General features: G+C 40.6%; 1 protein-coding gene across 1 annotated transcript in view; it reads right to left on the minus strand.

Moving 5' to 3' along the window:
* The window catches only part of DGKH (diacylglycerol kinase eta), a 445,542-nt gene that overhangs the window by 197,674 nt on the left and 226,387 nt on the right, over positions 1–21,481 (minus strand). The window contains exon 3 of the mRNA XM_033948015.1: positions 17,380–17,490. Coding sequence (XP_033803906.1) covers positions 17,380–17,490 — 111 coding nt within the window. The remainder of the gene's footprint in view (positions 1–17,379; positions 17,491–21,481) is intronic.

The following is a 21,481-nucleotide window of genomic DNA, read 5'->3' on the forward strand; positions in this document are numbered from 1 at the left end:
TCAAAGTCCCTCCTTGAGGGCCACAGTCCAGTCGGGTTTTCAACATTTCCCCAATGAATATGCATGAGATCTATTTGCATGCACTGCTTTCATGGTATGCTAATAGATTTCATGTATATTCATTGGGGAAATCCTGAAAACCTGACTGGATTGCGGCCCTCGAGGAGGGACTTTGACACCCCTGGCTTATGGGAATGGGGTAGGGACAGAGACAGCGACAAAACTCATGGAGACGGAATGGGGAAACTTGAGTTCCTGCGGGGATGGGGACAAATTTGTCCCCGAGTCATTCTCTACTTCAGAGTATATGCAGGATTTCCTGAACCTTATGAGTCAACTTAATCTATTGTAGAGCTCAAAAGTTAATTCCCCAGGATGAAGGGTGGACCTGTGTATTTACTATATCCTGCTGTCTGTGGAGAACCCCTATTACAGGTAAGTAACTTTACTCTATCAGCAATCAAGACAAATCAATCATACAAATAGAGAATCATAAAGCTGATAGTTGTCTGGAATTCCATTAACGGCCTCTTTTACAAAGCCGCACTAGCGGCTGCACTGCGCTAACGGCCCCGAAACCTATAGAGATTTAAAGGGCTTCGGGGCTGTTGCCACTCGGCAGCTGCTAGCACGGCTTTGTAAAAGAGGCCGTAAGTCTTTGGACTTCTATGGCAATCCAGGCAGATAAAATAGGGAGAGGGGGGCTTCAGAACTGTTTCTCCAAAAGCATGGTCTCTTCATGACGTTGCACAAAAGTGAGATGGAAGGGTATAATATGCATTCCACTAGCCAGTTTGATAAAGCTTTTCTCCCTACTGCAGATACACATCTCTTAGGATCAAAGGATATAAAATGTTGGATGCATTACAGGGCGGGGATGGGTGGAACTGGATTGGGCCTGGGAGCAGGTCTAGGGGGGTCTGGATTTTCCGATTGGAAAATCTGGCAACCCTAAGACAATGGAGCCACCAGAACTTTCCTATGTTCCCTCAGTACCTTCAGCTGTATCCCATCTGACCTGATCACATTGACTACTTTTCTTTAGCTAGCTTCTCATGAAGGCAATAGTCTGAAAATTGTTTGAAGTTTGCCTAATTGTCATTCCTATGTTTCTCTGTGATCCTGCTCCCAGTCCTTCATCTGTGAACATAGGACAAAAATATTTATTACGCAACTCCACTTTATCCTCATCAACTTCTACAAATTCCTACCCTTAACTAATGAAAAAAAAAGGAATTAAATTAATCCAGCATGGTTATTGCATTATTTTAACATGCAATTGTAAGGAAAACAACTATGACTAGGTGTGTGAGAACTGTGGAGATCTGTGCATACTAAAAATTTAACAGATATACAAATCTAATATGCAAATAAAAAAGTAAGATTCTGACTTTTAGCAAACAATCCACCTCCCCCCCTTTTACTAAACTGCAATAGCGGTTATTAGCGCAGGGAGCTGCGCTGAATGCTCTGCGCAGCTCTTGGCGCTCATAGAGTTCCTATGAGGGTCGAGAGCAGCATGGAGCATTCAGCGTGGCTCCCTGAACTAATAACCGTTATTGTAGTTTAGTAAAAGGGAAGGGGGAGTTTGAACTAGATTCTATTTTTATTTTAATATCTTAAAAAAAGTACTATGCAAGGTTTGTCATCCTGCCACAGCAGGCAGGACAAACAACACTACAGGCATTTTATAAGCTATGATGCTGACTGGAGTACAGAGCATCTTTCTATAGCCATAAATTAAGACAATTTACTCAACTATGGCAGGCTGCCTCACAACTCAAAGAAGCTTAACTACTGCACTGGCATCATGGAACAAAGGGTTGTACAAATTGTTTATTTTTCTGATACTTTTCTATATTAAAAGCAAACCATGACGCAGTCAGCTATGCAACAGTTTGATCCTAATGAAAGAAACTGAGTTAGATGGAGCAGTTTTATTAATATTTCAACATTTGTAATATCAAAATTGCAAATGAAGGGATGGTGTCAAAAAGCTATAATAGCTTTTTCTAGGCCAAGTAGGAACTACTGTAACATCCAAGAAGCTGCAGGAAGTATGGCCTTGAGACTGATTTAAAAGAGCAAGTGAAGAAGACATGCCAGAAGCCCTCAGACCAATAAACTACTAATAAAAGATTGGCGGATGTTGTACAAAATGACTCTAAAGGGATTTACAGGAAATAGTTCACAAAGAACTTCACGTTCCTATTAAAACAACATACAGAGTTTTGATGATGGATTGCTATTTTTCTCTTTTCTCTTTCATAATTTCCCTACACCATGTAGTTTTTAAGGGGGGTGGCCTACCAATGTGAAGATCCATAAGTAACGTGACCATACGTCCCATTTTGAACGGGACCATCCCGCTTTTAGGTAGCCTATCCTGTTGTCACTAAGCACAGCTTCGGGACATTTTCAGAAAGAGAGCAACCCACTGTAACAATTTCAAAAAAAGAAGCGAAAAATAAAAAAAATCTGACGATAGCGCGGCGAAGACGGCACACACATGCAAGTCGGTCAGAAGCCTGCTAGCTCACTCGCTCCTCAGCTGAATTTAGCCAAAGGCTGTTACCATTTTGTGGTGTTGGGAGGGCGTTTCACCTCAAAAGCAAAAAGTAAGTGCTTACACTTTAAGGACTTTTGTGTATGCTAGAAAGGAATGCCTTATTTTATGATGGGAAATGTTTCATTTGCTATTCTTGTTCTTTATAATATGTATGATTCCAAGTTTCCAAGTTTCCAAGTTTATTACATAGTTTGATTAAACGCCTACTCTACATTCTAGGCGATGTACAAAATAGTACAAATGTTTAAAAACATAGAGAATTACATATACAAACAATAGTTTAAAAACGAACCACAAGCAAAATAAAATATTAATTTCTAAGTACGATATGGAAACAATAGGGGAGTTCTTTAAAGGGTACAATCTATATCAAATTTAAAATACAAAGGAAAAAACATTAGGTGGGAAAAGGAACTTAAAAACAAGGCACAAAAAAGTAAAAAGGGATCATTTATTCGTTAAAAGCATCGATAAAAAGGAAACTTTTAAGTTGAGTCTTGAATTTGTCTAGATTCTTTTCTTCTCTTAAGTAAAGTGGGAGATCATTCCAAGACTGGGGAGCAGTCACTGAGAAAATAGTGAGGCGTCTCGTATTGATGACTCTTAATGAGGGAATGGCCAATAAATGTTGGTCCTGAGATCTCAGTGTTCTTGAAGTAGTATATGGAATTAAAACTCTAAAAATAAAAGCGGGAGTTTGAAATATTAGAGTTTTAAAAGTTAATAAGCAAATTTTATATAAAATGCGGTGTACAATAGGGAGCCAGTGTGATTCCTTAAGCAAAGGTGTGACGTGGTCAAATTTTTTTGCTTTGTGAATAATTTTAATAGCGGCATTCTGAATTATTTGAAGACGTCGGATTTCCTTTTGTGACAAGCCTTTGAATAAGGCATTGCAGTAATCAAGTTTGGAAATGACTAAAGAATGTATTAGAATATTGAGAGATTTTGCGCATAAGAATTTAGCAACAGAACGAATTTGACGTAGTCTGAAAAAAGTAGATTTGACCACATTACTTATGTGGTCATGGTATGATAATCTATTGTCAAATGTTATACCTAAGATCCTAATGTTTTGATATATCTGTAGTGGAGTGCCTTTAATAGAAATTGGAGTAAGCAATGATTCCTTTTCTTTAATCCATGTGAATTGTAAATTTAAAGTTAAGTTGATAAATAAATAAAAAAGAAATATGTGTTTTCTTGAATATACACACTATTACCTAAAATTTAGTAGATGTCCCGTTTTGAGGAAAAAAATAAATGGCCACGTTATCCATAACTGAAAGATCTGAAGGACGGAATTCGTTGAGTTTAGTCAGTGGTTACCATTCATGTAGCTGCAATGAAGATGCATTGGTTCTTTTTTGATGACAGCTGTCACTTCCTGTTTCTTCAACAGAGATGGTGTTTACCTAAGCATTGGCTTGCTGGAAAAGCTTAACAGTGGCTGGAGTTCAAAAAATATGAGACTAACTCTGTACAGGAAAATGACTCTGGGAATGGCAGTGTTCTCCTTAATGGGTTCACTCATAGCAGGTGCTTCTTTCATTCTTATCAAATTTTGCATATAAAACAGAAAACTATTCAGGTTACAATAAGCAGACTCTAAAGTAGCACAGCTATTCTGAAATCCAGAGTAAGGAGCTAAGATAGTGGCTGTTTGGTATTGTTGCTGTGGTAACCTAATGACTTGCTGTTTCCTATAACTTTTTTTTCCCTTTTTCTTCTGATATTCCTAAATTCAACAAGAAACTCGAATTTTATCCCACAGTGGCTCTGGTTGCATTGGAAGGATCATTGGATTTGTGGGTTTTCTGCAGGACAATCTTCTGGAATGATCCTAGGAGATATACAGGAGCTGATGAAGATCCTCATGCTTTAGAACATGAACACTACCATTAGTGCCAAAGGCTGAATCTCACTGGCTTTCTCCACATGGTTTTTCAAATTGAGGCTGAGACTGTACTAGATGTGGCTCTGAACAGTGTCATGGTGTATGCGCCCAGAGAGCTCTTCCTTCCTAATACTCCAGAAGAAAAATCCATACTATTGAGTTTGATGCAGTATGATAATATCAGTATCAGCTCCAATGGAGAGCAGTTACTGATGCTTAGATATGGAAGACATGACAGGGAGAGTCTGTAGAAACAGGAAAGAATGAATCCAAAGCCAAGCAAAAACAGCCCAATGGGCCTGCAAGAGTGGATTGCAGGGACATGCAGTCAGGGCCTTCAGGGTATTCAGTGAAGGCCCTGACCGCCAGCTGCTCGCTCCCAGTTCTTCCTTACCACTGTACGCTGCCCATTCCCAGCTCCTCCTCCTAACCTGGTTACAGGATGTTCACTCCTGGCTCCTCCTCCATGCCTGCCTAAGCAGTCCTCAGCATCGCGCAGTCAAATCAATCCCAGGCCAGCACAGCATAGGCTCCCCTTCCATAGCTTCTGCTGTAGTGGAGCACGTCATGCCATCAGGAATTTAGTACCTTAAGTGAATCCCATAAGTGTATTGTTTTTGTTTTGTTTTAATTTCATTGGTTGGGCTAGCAGAACTTCTGAGCATGCCCAACCAATCAAATTAAGACAAAAAAAACAAAACAAAAACACACATTCCTAAGAGATTCCCTCAAGGCACTGAATCCCAGACTTTACATGGTGCTTGTCCAGCGACTTTGGAGGAGCTGTGCAACAGGAAGGGCAACAGGGAAATGGACCCTCCGGTGCAGGTAGAAACGGACCCTCGGGTGCAGATAGAAAGCCTTTTATGGACTGTCCCCTGGCCAATGACAAGACAGCAGCAGTACTGTGGGAGAAAGATGGTAGGGGGCAAAAGTGCTGAAATGGGACAAAGAGATGTGTGAAGAGCCACTGAGCACTGTCCTCTCAACCCCTCCTAAGCTAGAACCCAGACCTACCAGATGTGCGAAGAGAGGAATAGAAAGGACACCATCAGTAGGGGCGCTACCTGGATTGGGGTGTCAGGCCAAGCAGAGGTGTGTGCCCCTTGTTTGCAAGGACAGAAGCAGGTAGGCAAAAAGAAGCACTGGCAGTGTCCACCCAAGAAGACTGTAAGCCCTACTTCAAGCTGACTTGGGAGGAAAAGCAGCAGCTAGACAAAAAGAAGAACCTGTGGGCTGCCCAAGTGCAGGCCAAGATGTTCGCCAAGGGCTAGCCGATGGCCTCATACAACACTACCCAGTTCCTGATGGAAAATCATGATCAGGAGGAACATGACCTGAAGACTGACTTATGCCCACCACGGCGATCAGCCACCAAGTTGGATGAGATGAGGAGGAGGGATTCAGGGGCTTTAGAGAATCCCAGCCCTATAGTTGTGGCATTTTTTCTTCTTCTTCTTTTTGCTTGCTGCAGTTTGATTGGTTGAACAGCAAAAAAAAAAAAAAAGCACTGCTGTAGGGCTTGGATTCTTTAAAGCTCCTGCATGCCCTGTCTACAGCCATTAGATGATTGCAACCATTGGACACCAAACTTCAAAAGTTTCCTTAACTATCCCTCCCCCCCTTCAACCAACATTAATACAACATCAAAGTACGTCTCCAGAGCAAAGTTTGTAAGCTGCTTTAAGTGGTTTGCCAGTTGATTAATTTCTCCCTAATTGGAACACAGCTAAAGGTGCCAATAGCTGTTTGGACTCACGGAGAAAAGCAACTTTATCCATTCATTGGAGCAAGAGAGTACATCAAGATGGGAGCAGTGGTTCAGTTTATGCTGGTGAGCTTTGAATGGTCTCTGAAATGATATGGCCACTTTGTATTTTAATGGTGCTGCGCGCTTGGGCTCCGAGGGGGCAGATCCCATGTCCTCTACATGATACAGAACTTACAATAAGTTTCTTCACATCAATACAGAAGTCAAAAGGAGAAGTAGCAAATGTTATACTGTAGGTGACTCTCAGAAAGAGACCAAGGCATGACATTGTTCAGCACAAATAGCAAGCACATTAACTTTGGATTCGTACTGCACTAATATTTAGCACAGGAGTGTCCAACACTCAGTCCTCGAGAGCCTCATTCTAGTCGGGTTTTCAGATTTCTCCAATGAATATACATTAGATTATTTTCATGCACTGCCTCCATTGTAAGTAAATAGATTTTGAGCATATTCATTATGGAAATACTAAAAACCTGACTTGACGAGGGCTAAGATTGATCACCCCTGGTTTAGCTCATCTACTGAATCCCCTGTTAGAAATGTCGCCACAAGCCACTGGTGGGTTGACAGCTAAACTGTGCAGGAATAATGCCTACAGATCAAGATGCTTGTGCTAAGCCTTTCTTGTGATAAGGAATTGGTGAAAAATCCATATAGTAGCCCTTGACAAAATCATTAAATATCTTTTGCAAAAATGTGCTTCTTCTCTGATAGAGAAAGCAAAATTGATGAAGAAGACTCATCAGCTACTGTGGCCAAAACTAAAGTAGACTCCACTGAAGGTTGATCTGAATTCTGAACATCACTGCACAGGATATGACAGTTTGGATGGCTTTGCTATGATTGTAGAACAAGATGATGGTAATGTTGGCTCTGCACAGGTCTCAGCATAATTTGCTCTTGAACAAAGCTGTCACAAATTGTGCTAGAAGGATGCCAAGGTGGCCTGTGTGGAGAGTACTAAACTTAGGCAACTTCTGTGATCTTGGCAAATAGTCTTTTACAAGGTGCAGATAGCACAAAATATATTTATACTTGTGCTCAAAGGCTGTGTCTCTTAAGTACAAATCTGTAATACTTGTGATAAGGTTGATAGTGTGAGATATCCAATCATCTAGGTGAGCTTTTAAACTTGTGACTCCTCCCCCCTATTATCTTTCATACCCATAGGCTTCCCCTGAACATCCAAGAACAATCCTGAACAACTGCACAGATGAACATCACACTTTTCAATATTGAGCTTTGTCTTTTCAATGCTTCATAATGACTCCAGACATAAGACTAGCCTTACTAGGTCAAACCAAAGGTCCATCAAACCCAGTAGCCCATTCTCACGGTGGCCAATCCAGGTCCATAGTACCTAGTCAAAACCCAAGGAGTAGCATGGAATGTTGCTACTCCTTGGGTTTTGGCCAGATACTAGGGGCCTGGATTGGCCACCGTGAGAACAGGCTACTGGGCTTGATGGACCTTTGGTCTGACCCAGTAAGGTTATTCTTATGTTCTTATGTAACCTACTAAGACAATATTTTCAGATTCATAGGAACATCTTTTCACAGTGCTGGGATTCACAACAAAGGCACAGCAATTTCTCCTCTAGGGGAAAAAGCTTACAGATAGCACCATGCAGGTTTACATTCAGCCTGCTTATGGACTACACCAAGACAAATAAGGCATCTGGAATATGTGTCATAGATCTGAATCTTTCTGCAGCGGTAGGAGCAGGATAAGAATGCCATCTGTGACATAGTTTAAAAAAAAGAAAACCAAATACAGTAATAATTGAAAATGATAAAAAAAGGGAGGGATATTTTTCTTTTGCATTGTTATTGATGGAGTTTAAGTGCTTACGTTGATTATTAATGTCTGTATAATTCTTGGCACTTTGTATTAGTTTTGAAAATTAATAAAGATTTTTTTAAAAATGATAAAAAAAGGGAAGGTTATGCTATCCTGAGCAATTTGTACCTTCCTGTGCAGATATGCATGTTACTTTCTACAGGTTTTAAATTACAAATGTTAAAAAAAGATGACAAAATGTCCAAAGACAACTGCAAAGTAGAGCTCCTCACTAATGGGAAAGCTTTGTTTTCATATCCATTCAGCAAAACAGAATTTAAAAAAAGTAAAGGACTGAGCAGATTTTTATACCTAGTTCTGAATTTTGGGATGTTGGCTCCCTCTTGGTGTGGCTGGATAACATTACCCACTTGTCTACCTACCTGTGTCAGTCCTGCTTCTTGGTAAAATAACTAACTCAGGATAGTTGAGGGGGGAGGTATAATCAAGGTCTATAAAATCCTGAGTAGTATAGAACAAGTAAGAGTGAATCGATTTTTCATCCTTTCAAAAAGTACAAAAACCAGAAGCTACTCGATGAAATTAGATGGAAATACTTAAAAAAAAAAAAATAGGAGGAATTTTTTGTTTTTTCAAAGAATAATTAAGCTCTAAAACTCATTGCCAGAGGATGCGGTTACAGTGGTTAGCGTAGCTGGGTTTAAGAAAGGTTTGGACAAGTTAAGAACATAAGAATTGCCACTGCTGGGTCAGACCAGTGGTCCATCGTGCCCAGCAGTTCACTCATGCGGTGGCCTTTAGGTCAAAGACCAGTGCCCTATTAGAGTCTAGACTTACCTGCATATGTTCTGTTGCAGTAGGAACTTATCCAACCCTTGTCTTGAATCCCTGAAGGGTGTTTTCCCCCATAACAGCCTCCAGAAGAGCATTCCAGGTTTCTGCCACTCTCTGGGTGAAGAAAAACTTCCTTACGTTTGTACGGAATCTTTTCCCTTCTAACTTCAGCAAGTGCCCTCTCGTTCTCTTCTCCTTGGAGAGGGTAAATAGTCTCTCTTTCTCTACTAAGTCAATTCCCTTCAATATCTTGAATATTTTGATCATGTCCCCTCTCAGTCTTCTCTTCTCAAGGAAGAAGAGGCCCAGTTTCTCTAGCCTCTCATTGGAGGAAAAGTCCATTGTTTGCTATTGAGACAGACATGGGGGGTTGGGGAGCCACTGTTTGCCTTAGTTCAGTAACATGGAATGTTGCTTTTGTTTGGGTTTCTGCCAGGTACTGTAATCTGGATTGGCCCCTGTTGTAAACAGGATACTAGGCTAAATGGACCGTAGGTCTGACCTAGTATGGCTGTTCTTATGCTCTTAACTAAGAAAATATATTTTAACAGAAAGGGCAGTATAGTAGATATATGGAACAATCTCATAGTGGAGAAGGTAGAAACAATGATGGTGCCTGATTTCAAAAAAGCATAGGACAAACAGACAATATCTGAGATCTGATCAGTTGGTATGAATTGACTGACTGGACATACAGTCTTCACCCGCGCCATTTTCTTTGGTTCTGTATTAAAGGAAACAACTATATTATAAAATGCAATACTTATTTTTAGTAAAAATGTAACATAAAAAGATGACGACTGAAATAATTCAAACAAAAGATTTTTTTTTTCTGCTGAAACCAGTTCAGCATTCTTGGAGACTGCCTTAGGCGAGTTTGAACATGAATAAGCAAGCTACTTCTAATCATCTTAGAGGCAAAATTCCTTTATTTTCTATAAAAGAACGAGTGACTAAAAGCACTGGTGGGCCTAAATAGTTGCTAGGAAGCACATGAAAGTGCAATGGAAATAAATAAAGTAAGCCCTAATTAACATTCTGCATGCCACTTGATTACTAAGTGAACTGAACTGATTTGAACAAGGAAAAACGAAGACACGCTAGGCTTCTTGAAGTTTTGCATTTAAAAGGTCTATTTGCCCTAGTATAATATTTAAATGCGATCCTATAAGGTATGATTACATTACTTGCAAATAATTAAGTAGTTCTATCCAAATCACTTTCAATATCTAATACGACAGAGTAAATACCCATCCTTTTAATGAAGCCTTTAACAATGAGAACCCGAGAAAGAGACACTGAATAATCTGAATAACGACGGAAACACCAGAGCAGGCACATATAATGAAACATGTATGACTCTGAGAACACTGAAGGATAGCACTGTTCAAAATGACTCTTGGAATGGAGCCCTTAAGAATAGGGAGCGTGGAGACTCCAAACTCACTTGGAAGTAGTTAGAAGCCAGCAGAGTGAGCGATAAGAAGGAGACTTTTCCATAGATAGGAGAAGTTTATCATTCCAGCCCAGTTGCTATTTTCCTAACCAAAGGCATAACCATTTTCTTGTACAGCAGATTCTTAGTGCCAACCATTTTAGACGGCATCAGTTTGAAAGACAGCAGCAATGAGGCAGCAATAACAGGGTACATTGTAAATGCATGCAGGGGCTTTGGATTTAGCTTATGTCTTTTCAATACTAGCTCAAGGAGAGTTATTTTCAGATGCAATCAGTATTTTCCTGTCTCCAGAAGGCTTGCAATCTAAGGGGTCAATATTCAGTGTGGTTTAGATAGAAGAGGTTCCTGCATGCTTGTACCATGCTGAGTGGGCTGACTGGCCTTATTCTGCAGCGCAACCAGCCACTGCCAGTGCATACCAGCTCTGACTGCCACAGCACAGTCTAGTTAGTGCTGGCACAGTCCATTGGCAGAGCCAGTGTGGAGCTGGAACTTAACTGGTTAGCAGCATTGTTCGGTCCACTGACCAATTAAGCAAGCACATAAAATTAGGACACCAAAAAGGCTATTTTACCAAGCTAACCTGGCACCAGTCTGAATATCAGCTGCTGCTTGGTTAACTTCTATGTAGAGAATGACACGGGGACAAATTTTTCCCCATCCCCGTGGGAACTCATTTTCCCATCCCGTCCCTGCCCCATTCCTGTAAGTTCTGCCTTAACTGCACAAGCATCAAACACTTATTAAAGTGTTTGAGGCTTGTGCAGATGAGGACAGAGGGAGGGAGACAACAAAGGTAGGGGGGAATGATTTTATTTTTGAATTTAGTGATTGAATTATGTCAATTTTGAGAATTTACATCTGCTGTCACTGTGCTTTGTGTAGTTTAATTTTGTGGTTAACTATTATGTGTTGTTAATAAGATTATATTGTGTATCTGTGAAAAATGAATGGGAAAAATAGTGCTATAATTAGTACTATTATAGGGGCGGGGCCTGGGGTGGATATTGGATAGAGATGGGCGGGGTCTTGCCCACGACTTAGCCCAGTGTTCTTCAACCGCCGATCCACGGACTGATGCCGGTCCACAAAATAACTCTTATTTCTGCCGGTCCATAGGTGTAAAAAGGTTGAAGAACACTGTTCTAGACAATAGGGTCATAGCTTGATCCATGGTGCCTCTTACCCTGTAGATCCTGCAATTGTTTGGCTTTAATATGATCCTTAACATATAACGTAACTTCCCCTCCTTTCTTCCTACCCTGTCTTTCCTGAACATATTATAGCCCAGTATAACTATATCCTAGACATGGTTCTCTGTGAACTACGTCTCTGTGATAGCCACTAAATCCAGCTCAGCCTCTACCAACACAGCATCTAGATCCAGAACCTTGTTTTACATACTTTGAGCATTAGTATATACTGCTTTCCAGATACTGTCCCTTTGTCCTATTTGTGCAGAGGTATTTAGGGCTCCTTTTACTAAGCTGCGATAGCGTTTTTAGCGCTCAGAATTGCCGCGCACGCTAAACCAGCGCTACGCGGCTAGAACTAACGCCTGCTCAATGCTGGCGTTAGCATCTAGCCTGCGCAGCAATTTAGCGCACGCTAAAACTGCTATTGCAGCTTAGTAAAAGGAGCCCTTAGTGATTTGGTTACCTGAGGGCTTATACTCAATTGGGGGATTTGATCACCCTGCCTCAATGATGCTAGTTTAAAACCCTCCAGTAGGTTAGCCAGTCTGCTGCTGAAGAAACTTCTTTGATAGATGCACACCATCCTTACTCAGCAGCCCTGTGAAAATCATTCCATGGTCCAGAAAGCCGTAATGCTCTTAACGACATCATACATGCAGCCACACATTCATCTCCAGGATGCGAGCTTCTCTGCCTTGGCCTTTACTCTCGATAGGGAGGGATCAATGAGAATACCTGCAACTGAAGAGTACTAGTCTAGAGAAGAACTATGATACCAAGATTTGTAACAGAGTAGACACCGAAGAGGGAGTGGAAAATATGAAAAAGGATCTGCAAAAGTTAGAGGAATGGTCTAATGCCTGGCAACTAAAATTCAATGCAAAGAAATGCAGAGTAATGCATTTGGGGATTAATAATAGGAAGGAACCGTATATGCTGGGAGGAGAGAAGCTGATATGCACGGACGGGGAGAGGGACCTTGGGGTGATAGTGTCCGAAGATCTAAAGGCGAAAAAACAGTGTGACAAGGCAGTGGCTGCTGCCAGAAGGATTCTGGGCTGTATAAAGAGAGGCGTAGTCAGTAGAAGGAAGAAGGTGTTGATGCCCCTGTACAGGTCATTGGTGAGGCCCCACTTGGAGTATTGTGTTCAGTTTTGGAGACCGTATCTGGCGAAAGACGTAAGAAGACTTGAGGCGGTCCAGAGGAGGGCGACGAAAATGATAGGAGGCTTGCGCCAGAAGACGTATGAGGAGAGACTGGAAGCCCTGAATATGTATACCCTAGAGGAAAGGAGAGACAGGGGAGATATGATTCAGACGTTCAAATACTTAAAGGGTATTAACGTAGAACAAAATCTTTTCCAGAGAAAGGAAAATGGTAAAACCAGAGGACATAATTTGAGGTTGAGGGGTGGTAGATTCAGGGGCAATGTTAGGAAATTCTACTTTACGGAGAGGGTGGTGGATGCCTGGAATGCGCTCCCGAGAGAAGTGGTGGAGAGTAAAACTGTGACTGAGTTCAAAGAAGCGTGGGATGAACACAGAAGATTTAGAATCAGAAAATAATATTAAAGATTGAACTAGGCCAGTTACTGGGCAGACTTGTACGGTCTGCGTCTGTGTATGGCCGTTTGGAGGAGGATGGGCAGGGGAGGGCTTCAATGGCTGGGAGGGTGTAGATGGGCTGGAGTAAGTCTTAACAGAGATTTCGGCAGTTGGAACCCAAGCACAGTACCGGGTAAAGCTTTGGATTCTCGCCCAGAAATAGCTAAGAAGAAAAAAAAAAAAAAAATTTAAATTGAATCAGGTTGGGCAGACTGGATGGACCATTCGGGTCTTTATCTGCCATCATCTACTATGTTACTATGTTACTATGTTACTATCAGCATTATAAAATGAAGTTACAAGGATTTACGAGGTCTTTTCCAAAACCTGCTTGGTAAGGATATAAGATGAAAGATTTATCCAAGAAGAGTTTGTATGATCCAATTTCTAGAAGTTTAGAAAAGAAGGGAATTTTGGAGAGGGAAGAAAAAAACTCTATTGGAATATCTTATCTACAGGCATTCAGACTTGGGAAAAGTGCTGTAACTGTATTGAAAAGTGCACACTTTATATTGTTAATGACATAAAATATGTTATCCAGATAAAATGACCACTTAATAATACATTAATCAAGTGTTGATCATCCAATCAAACTCATACAATCAATCAACTCACAAAAATTTCTCTTGAATACTCTTTAATTTTCTTCAAGGATCTCAGCGATGCCACCCCTTCGCGATTTAAACTTTCGTGTTCACTAGGGATTTACATATCCTTTCTTCACCAATCCCACCAATATTTGAATACACTTCCATACAAAAACGTAAACATGGCAAATATCTCATAAATTTCAATTAACTCAAAAAGGTAAAAAAAAAAAAAAAAACCTTTTGCCGCATAAGAGACTGTTCTATCGATGTGATTCATGTTTCACAATCCAGCTGTATGAAGGTTTGTCCCTTCTGTTATCCCTCTGCATTCTTCAATAGCTGCAAAGAATGCAGAAGGACAACAGAGGGGACAAACCTTGATACTGCTAAAATGTGAAACATGAGTCATGTTGGTAGAACAGTCCCTTACACAGCAAAGCTAAGTAAACTTAGGCTCTCTTTTACTAAAGTGCGCTAACCGATTAGAACATGCTAATCGAATGCTAACGCGTGCATGTTAGTCTAATTAGCGCACCTTAGTAAAAGAGGGGGAAAGATAGCTATCAGTATAAAAAAATAAAACATCAAAGTATTCAAATGCCAGTCTTACAGGGAGGGGAGGGTGGGAGACAGGGACTCAAAAAGGTATAAAACCACTTACCCCCCTCTTTTACTAAGGTGCGCTAACCATTTTAGCGCATACTAATAATGCAAAAAATCCATAGAATATAATGGATGCGTTAGTGTTTAGTGCATGCTAAAACAGTTAGCGCACCTTAGTAAAAGGACCCCTTAATCTGCTTATCTTTGATCTGAAGAAGGGTTACCTTCCAAAGCTAATCTAACCATGCTGTATCACTTAGATTTTTCTTATTTTGTTTTATTTCTACTAGAGAGTTGCGCGGGGACAGAAATCCCACCCATCCCCGCCCGTCCCCACCAGGATCCTCTCCATCCCCGCCCGTCCCCGCCAGGATCCTCTCCATCCTCACCCGTCCCCATAAAAAGCAGCAATTACTTCTGACAGGTTCATCAATTCCAAGTTTCTTTTGTGTTTGCGCTGCTGTTTTCCTTGTGGAATCTCTTTGGTGGAACCCTTTTATTGTTTTCTGTTCAGGTAATTAACTTATAAACCCCCTCTTTTACTAAGGCTGACGTGTCCATTATATTATATGGACGAGCCCTGCTTCCAAAGCTTTCCATCCCCGTGGGAGTCCCATTGGCTAGAGGAGGGTCCCCATGGGAGTCCTGTGGGCCAGAGGGGGTCCCCGTGGGAGTCCCATGGGTTAAGGGGGATTACCGCGATCGCCGTTCCCTTGCAGACCTCTAATTTCTACATGTTACCTTTTTTTTTTTTTTTTAATCTTGTTTATTGAGGTCAACCAGAGTAACAAAGGGCATACAAGAAATACAGATGCAAACAAAAGCAGCTATGAACATTGCAAAACAATACAATCACCATCGTCATCAGAGAACCCAGTAATGATATAAAGACCATAATATGCGCAATCAAAAGACAAAAAAACAAAAAGAAAGAGGAGCCCACAACCCCTCACCTAGAGCATATCAAAAAGGGGGAGGGGAGATGGGGGGTGTTACCTTTTTTAAAACTGAAATTTATGAGATATTTGCCATTTCACAGCAGTTATCTAAATTTATATCTAATAAAAGTAATTCTTGATTAATTATGAGTAAAGCAGGCTCTTAGATAGCTCAGAAAGAAAGAATAGTTTAAGAGCAATCAGACTGCATCTTTATTTTCCTTTTTACCATTTGCATATTATTTCTAAAAATTTTCAGCTTATCACCAGCTTCGCCTTCATTTAAATGGTGGACTAACTATACTTTGTAATATTTTGTTTAAATTCCTAAATTTTGATCCTATGTTTGATGGTGATTACATTGTATTTTTTTCTTTTATTTGAAATTGTAAAATTCTCAAATGATAAAACTAATAAAAATTCAAATTATAAAAAAAAGAGATATTTGCCATTTCAAAGTTTTTGCACAGAAGTCTATTCAAATATTGGTAGGATCGGTAAAGAAAGGATGTGTAAATCCCTAGTGAACATAAAAGTCTAAATCGCAAAGGGGATGGCATCACTGAGATCCCTGAAGAAAATCAAAGCGTATTTAAGAGAAACTTTTGTGAGTTGATTGATTGTATGAGTTTGATTAGGGGGATCAACTCTTGAGTAGCCAGTTTATAATTTCATGTCATTTAACAATAAAAAGTGGGCACTTTTCACTACAATCACAGCACTGGCTGTTTTTAAAATAAATTATCCTTCCCTAGGTCTACTTTACAGCAATTTATCTTATATTTGTATCATTCATGATTCAGTGAAATTAACACCCTCTTTTACGGTAACTCTTCCGACACTCCTAGAATTCCTATGAGCACTATGCATTGGTAAAAGAGGGGGTACGTTCTGACAACCTACAAAATTTAGGAAATTTTATAAAGAAAATGAAAATAAACACAGATTTCAATTTAAACACATTTTAATGGGTTTCTTTGTTTGAACTAACAGACATCCAACAAATGTTTCACTAATATAGGATAGATTGCCAAATATATAACTATGTATAAAAATTTAGAACTATGGGCTCCTTTTACAAAGGCATGCTAGCGTCTTAACGCGCGGAATAGCGTGCGTTAAATTGCCCCGCATGATAGCCGCCAAAGGAGCCCTATGTGTAAAGTCCTAAAGATTTCTGTCTACCGTATTTCCCCAAGAATAGGCTGCCCCACATGATAGGCCGCCCCATCCTATAAGCCTCAGAAAATGCTAATTTATGTTTTAAACCTGTAAGATAAGTCACACCATGTTATTAGCCGCAGCGTTAATGAAATAAAATACGGTACACTGCTTAGTTTAAAAGTTTCTGCCACCAAGTTAGCTAACAGCAAATGTACTGGTACCTTTTTAAATCATCCTCGCTGGAAGGCTGCCGGCTGCCTCCTCCAATCTCACAGCCAGCGGTGCAGGGCAGGAATGAGCTTTTTGCACTCCAGCCTGGCCCCACGCTGCTTCCTGAATGGCAGGACTCACGAGAACTGACAGCAGCCATTCAGGAAGCGGTGCAGGGCCAGGCTGGAGCATGAAAAGCTCGCTCTTGCCCTGCATCCCTGGCCGTGAGATTGGAGGAGGCAGTTGGCAGCCGTCCAATGAGGATAATTTAAAAAGGTACAGGGGGGGGGATGATTTAAAAAGTGAATGAGTTTTCATGTCTTTAGATAGGCCACCCCATTTAAGCAATCCGCACCCAATACTCATGTTTGTAAAATGGCTGGGAGGGTGTAGATGGGCTGGAGTAGGTTTTGACAGAGATTTCGGCAGTTGGAACCCAAGCACAGTACCAGGTAGAGCTCTGGATTCTTGCCCAGAAATAGCTAAGAAGAAACAATTAAAAAAATGTAAATTGAATCAGGTTGGGCAGACTGGATGGACCATTCGTGTCTTTATCTGCCGTCATCTACTATGTTACTATCGTTGGGGAAATACGGTAGTAACAATTTAAAACTGACCTTTTTAAAAAATAATCCTATTAATAGTATTTCACTTTTCAGTGGCTCACAGTCAATATGCTGGTTTTATTTTCTTTAGTATCACCGATCCAGAAATTAACAGAAGACAATTAGCATTCTTACTTTAGAATCCTTGGCATAGTAAAGTGTGCGTCCTCGGAGTTTGAAATAACGTTTTCTCCATCTTTGAAATGAGCTGGTTTGTTTCAGTAATAATCCTTCCTTGATACTTTTCTGAAAGAGAAACAGATAACAGAACACCTGAAATGCAACATAAACTCAAATCTATTTTATTTATTGATGTTTCTATGGAATGCACACAGAAAGATGGAGAAAGCAATTCAAGATAATGAGTTATAAATGACCCTCCTGGATCAGATTTCCATTATCCCCATGCTTACTTGTTTAAGGGTCAAGTTCTTCCTTGATGATACAAGCAGACTGGGTTTTCAAGATATCCCTACTGAATATGCATGGGAGAGATCTGCATACAATGGGTATTCTGGGCATGCAAATCTCTTTAATTCATTATTAATTAGGGATATCCAGAAAACCTAGCTTCTTTGCAGACCTCAACGACTGAACTTGGACAAGTCTGGTCTAAAGTGAACACAGTCCAGTTCACTGAAGGAGAAATGTTAAGTTTTGGCGGTAAATTCATTATTAGTGGGGGAGTTACATCTATACAGTTTTATAATAGTAATTTACAAAAGAGATCAAGATTATCCAAGCCCACAAATTCCATAATTTTACATATAAAATATACAGGAGATATCCTTCTGATAAGGTGTTTATGAGTTGGAAAGTGGAGTAGTGAATTGTTACCAGCAGTGCTTCTCAATCCAGTTGGTTTTCAGGATATCCACAATTAATATTCACAATATAGATTTGCATGTACCATCTCTCCAGTATACAAATCTCTCGCTTCCATATACATTGTGGTTATCCTGAAAATTTGACTAGCTTGATGCTCCTTAAGGACTGGGTTGAGAAACACTGAGCGAACGGGGTCAGTTGGCATCAAGGAAGAACACAAGTATTCCATGGCTTTGATAGCACTCCATGCCAGAAATTCATTTTTAAAAATCTAGGCAGCAAAGACCTGGATTCTAGGGTTTGAAGCCAACTGAATGATAGTTAATAAAAGGTGGTAGAAGAAATTTCCCAAACAGAAAATGGTGATAAGTGGACTGCCATAGTCATCATCTCTGGATCCTGAGTCTGTTCAATATCTTTCTGAGCTACAGTACATTGCAGTGGGATGAGAAGTAAATCTATGTTCTTTATGCAGAACACAAAGATCAGCAATAAAGTTTAACTGCCCAGAGGATATGGAAAAATGAGGAGCGATTGAAACAACTGCATACGTCAGGTCTGTGCAAACATTTAGAAGCCAATTTAAGAGATACCTGTCAGTTGTCTTTAGTGTCTTTCCAGGCATCGTGGCTGGAAGGTGTTTCATAGTTCTGCTAAAAATCTCATACAGTGTGCAAAATCAACAGATCTCTGTTTGGAAAAGGATCTCTTATCCTTACTTTTCAATAAAAGAAGTCACTTCTCTACATAATTATGACTTTAAAGATGGCTGACGCTGTCCCTTCTGGCATATACAAATACAGTGTTCCCCCGGTCATTCGCGGTTGGCAGTTCGCGGTCCCAGTCATTCACAGTATTTTCCAACTGCGACCGCCGATCAGGAGAGGACAGCTGGAGAGGCAGAAGAGAGCAGCTGGAGTGCCGGCGAGTGAAGGAAATCACTCGCTGTATACTCCAACCGCCTCTTCCTGCACTAAAGTCAGGCCTTACCAATCAGGAGTTGTTTTGACACGCAACTCCTGATTGGTAAGGCCCGACTTTAATGCAGGAAGAGGCAGTCAGATCATACAGCGAGTGATTTCTTTCACTCGCCGGCACTCTGGCTGCTCTCTCCTGCCTCTCCCGCTGCCCTCTCCAGTCTCCCCTACAAGAAACTGTATTCGCAGTTTTTCAAGATTCACGGGGATTCCTGGAAAGGAACCCCCGTGAAGTTTGGGGGAGTACTGAATACATTCTACCACTTGAGTACAAGTTAAAAAGATTTTTAAGAAATAAAGTATTAAAGAAAAGACAAAATGCAATGTGGAGCAAATGGTGAGCAATCAGGAGGCCTTTATTTTCATGTCCATCGGCAAAAACTGAGAAGATGAGACTGCCATGGAATCTACCTCTAATTTGTCACAAGAAATTGGGGGTTTGGGTATAATAAATACAAAAGGGTCAAGAACTGCAAGACTTTCTAGCTTTCATGATTCCACAATAAAAAGAGAGGGCATAAATGGGTTTCATGGGAGAGTAGCATGGTGGAAACTGTTGCTATCCAAGAATAATATCAGTGCTCTTTCAACACAGAAAAAATCTGAGCCTGTTTGGCAGACATTGCTGCCTGGATGTCCCACTGCCACCTTAAACTAAATATGTCCAAGACAGAGCTGCTCCTATTTCCTCCTAAACCCTCAGTTCTGCTCCCTCCGATGTCCTTCACTGTAAATAATACTGTTATCGTTCCTATATCCTCTGCTCATAACCTTGGAGTCGTCCTCAACTTCGACCTCTCATGTTCCATGCACATTCAACAGACTGCTAAAGCCTGTCACTTCTACATCACCACAATTCGCCCCTTCCTCTCTGAATACACTATCCGGACCTTTGTCCATGCCCTCATAACTTCATGCTTAGACTACTGCAATATACTTCTAATAGGTCTCCCACTGAGCTGCCTCTTCCCCCTTCAATCTGTGCAAAACTCTACTGCACAACTTATCTTCTGCCAACTTCACTATACTCACCTTACCTCTCTCCTCAAATCACTTCACTGGCTCCCTATCTGCCTTCACAAACAGTTCAAACTTCTATTACTAGCCTACAAGTGTGTTCATGCTGCAGCCCCTCAGTATCTCTTCTTTCTTGTCTCTCCTTCTATGCCTCCCCGAGAACTTTGTTCCTCAGATAAGTTGCTTTTATCTGTACCCTTCTCCTCCACTGTCAGGTCCAGACTTTGTCCCATACCTTGTTCAAAAGTCGGCTGATCTGAAGAAGGGTTAAGAACATAAGAATTGCCATATTGGAATAGACTGACGGTCTATCAAGCTCAGTATCCTGTTTCCATAAAATGCAATGAGTTAGTCCAATAGAAAAGGTATTACAGTACCTTATTTCCTTTGATTTTTGTCTCATTTCTATATATTACCTTGAATAGTGGATTAACATGGCCACCACATCATTTCACTCAAAACCAACCTTTCATAACCCTACTCCCAACTGCCCTCTGCTCACCACCCTGGCCATTAGTTTAACCATCCCCGCTAATTGTAACCTGTAGTCTGGCATTATGTTTATCTGTCCTTGATTGATTAGATTGTGAGCTCATCTGAGCAGGAACTGTACAGCACTGCGTACGTCTGGCAGTGTGCTGGTACATAGCAAATACAGCATTCGACAATAAGCATACCATAACAAAAGCTGTTTCCCGACGTACTCAACATTGTACTATGTTGGCTCAGATTCATGTATTAACAAAGGAATTGTTTTGATCTGCGGGTCCCATATTACAGTTATCCCTGATGCAGGCATAATAAATGGCCAGTTTTTAACCTCTTTTGTAAACCGCATAGAAGCGAAAGGCTTCTGCGATATATTTTAAAAATGTAGGTTATGTTATATGTTCGCCGAAACACAGTACTGTGTCAGGTCCATGTTACTGTATGTCCCAGATTGCAATAAATAAAACATTGCTGGCTCTTGAGGAGTGCTCATTGTCCGTTCCCACTGTCTTCTTTGCTTCTTGGTACCTGTGGGTTTTCATCTTGTTGGGTTTTTGGTTGCGGTAGTAGTGTGAAAACATAGGGATGCATTGCTGCCTTATGAACCACAGAGAATGGTACAAAGTTCTTGGGGTGATAGGCTAATGCTCCAGCACATTAAAAATGCTAAATAACATTTTATAATCCATTACTGAATAATTATTATTAAAGAAACAATTAATTCTGCACAAGTATCCGAAAATTCCTAAGGAGTTGACGATAAAGCATAACTGGGTTATGCAGGAAGACAGTGATCTAAAATACAAAAGTAAATATATTTGAGTGGCTGAAGAGAAACAAAATTGAAGTTTTGAACTGCTGTCATCAAAGTCCTGACCTGAAACCAACAGAGATGCTGTGGTAGCACTTGAAATGAGCAGTTCAGG

This window comes from Geotrypetes seraphini, chromosome 6, assembly GCF_902459505.1.
Source record: "Geotrypetes seraphini chromosome 6, aGeoSer1.1, whole genome shotgun sequence".
Taxonomy (NCBI): domain Eukaryota; kingdom Metazoa; phylum Chordata; class Amphibia; order Gymnophiona; family Dermophiidae; genus Geotrypetes; species Geotrypetes seraphini.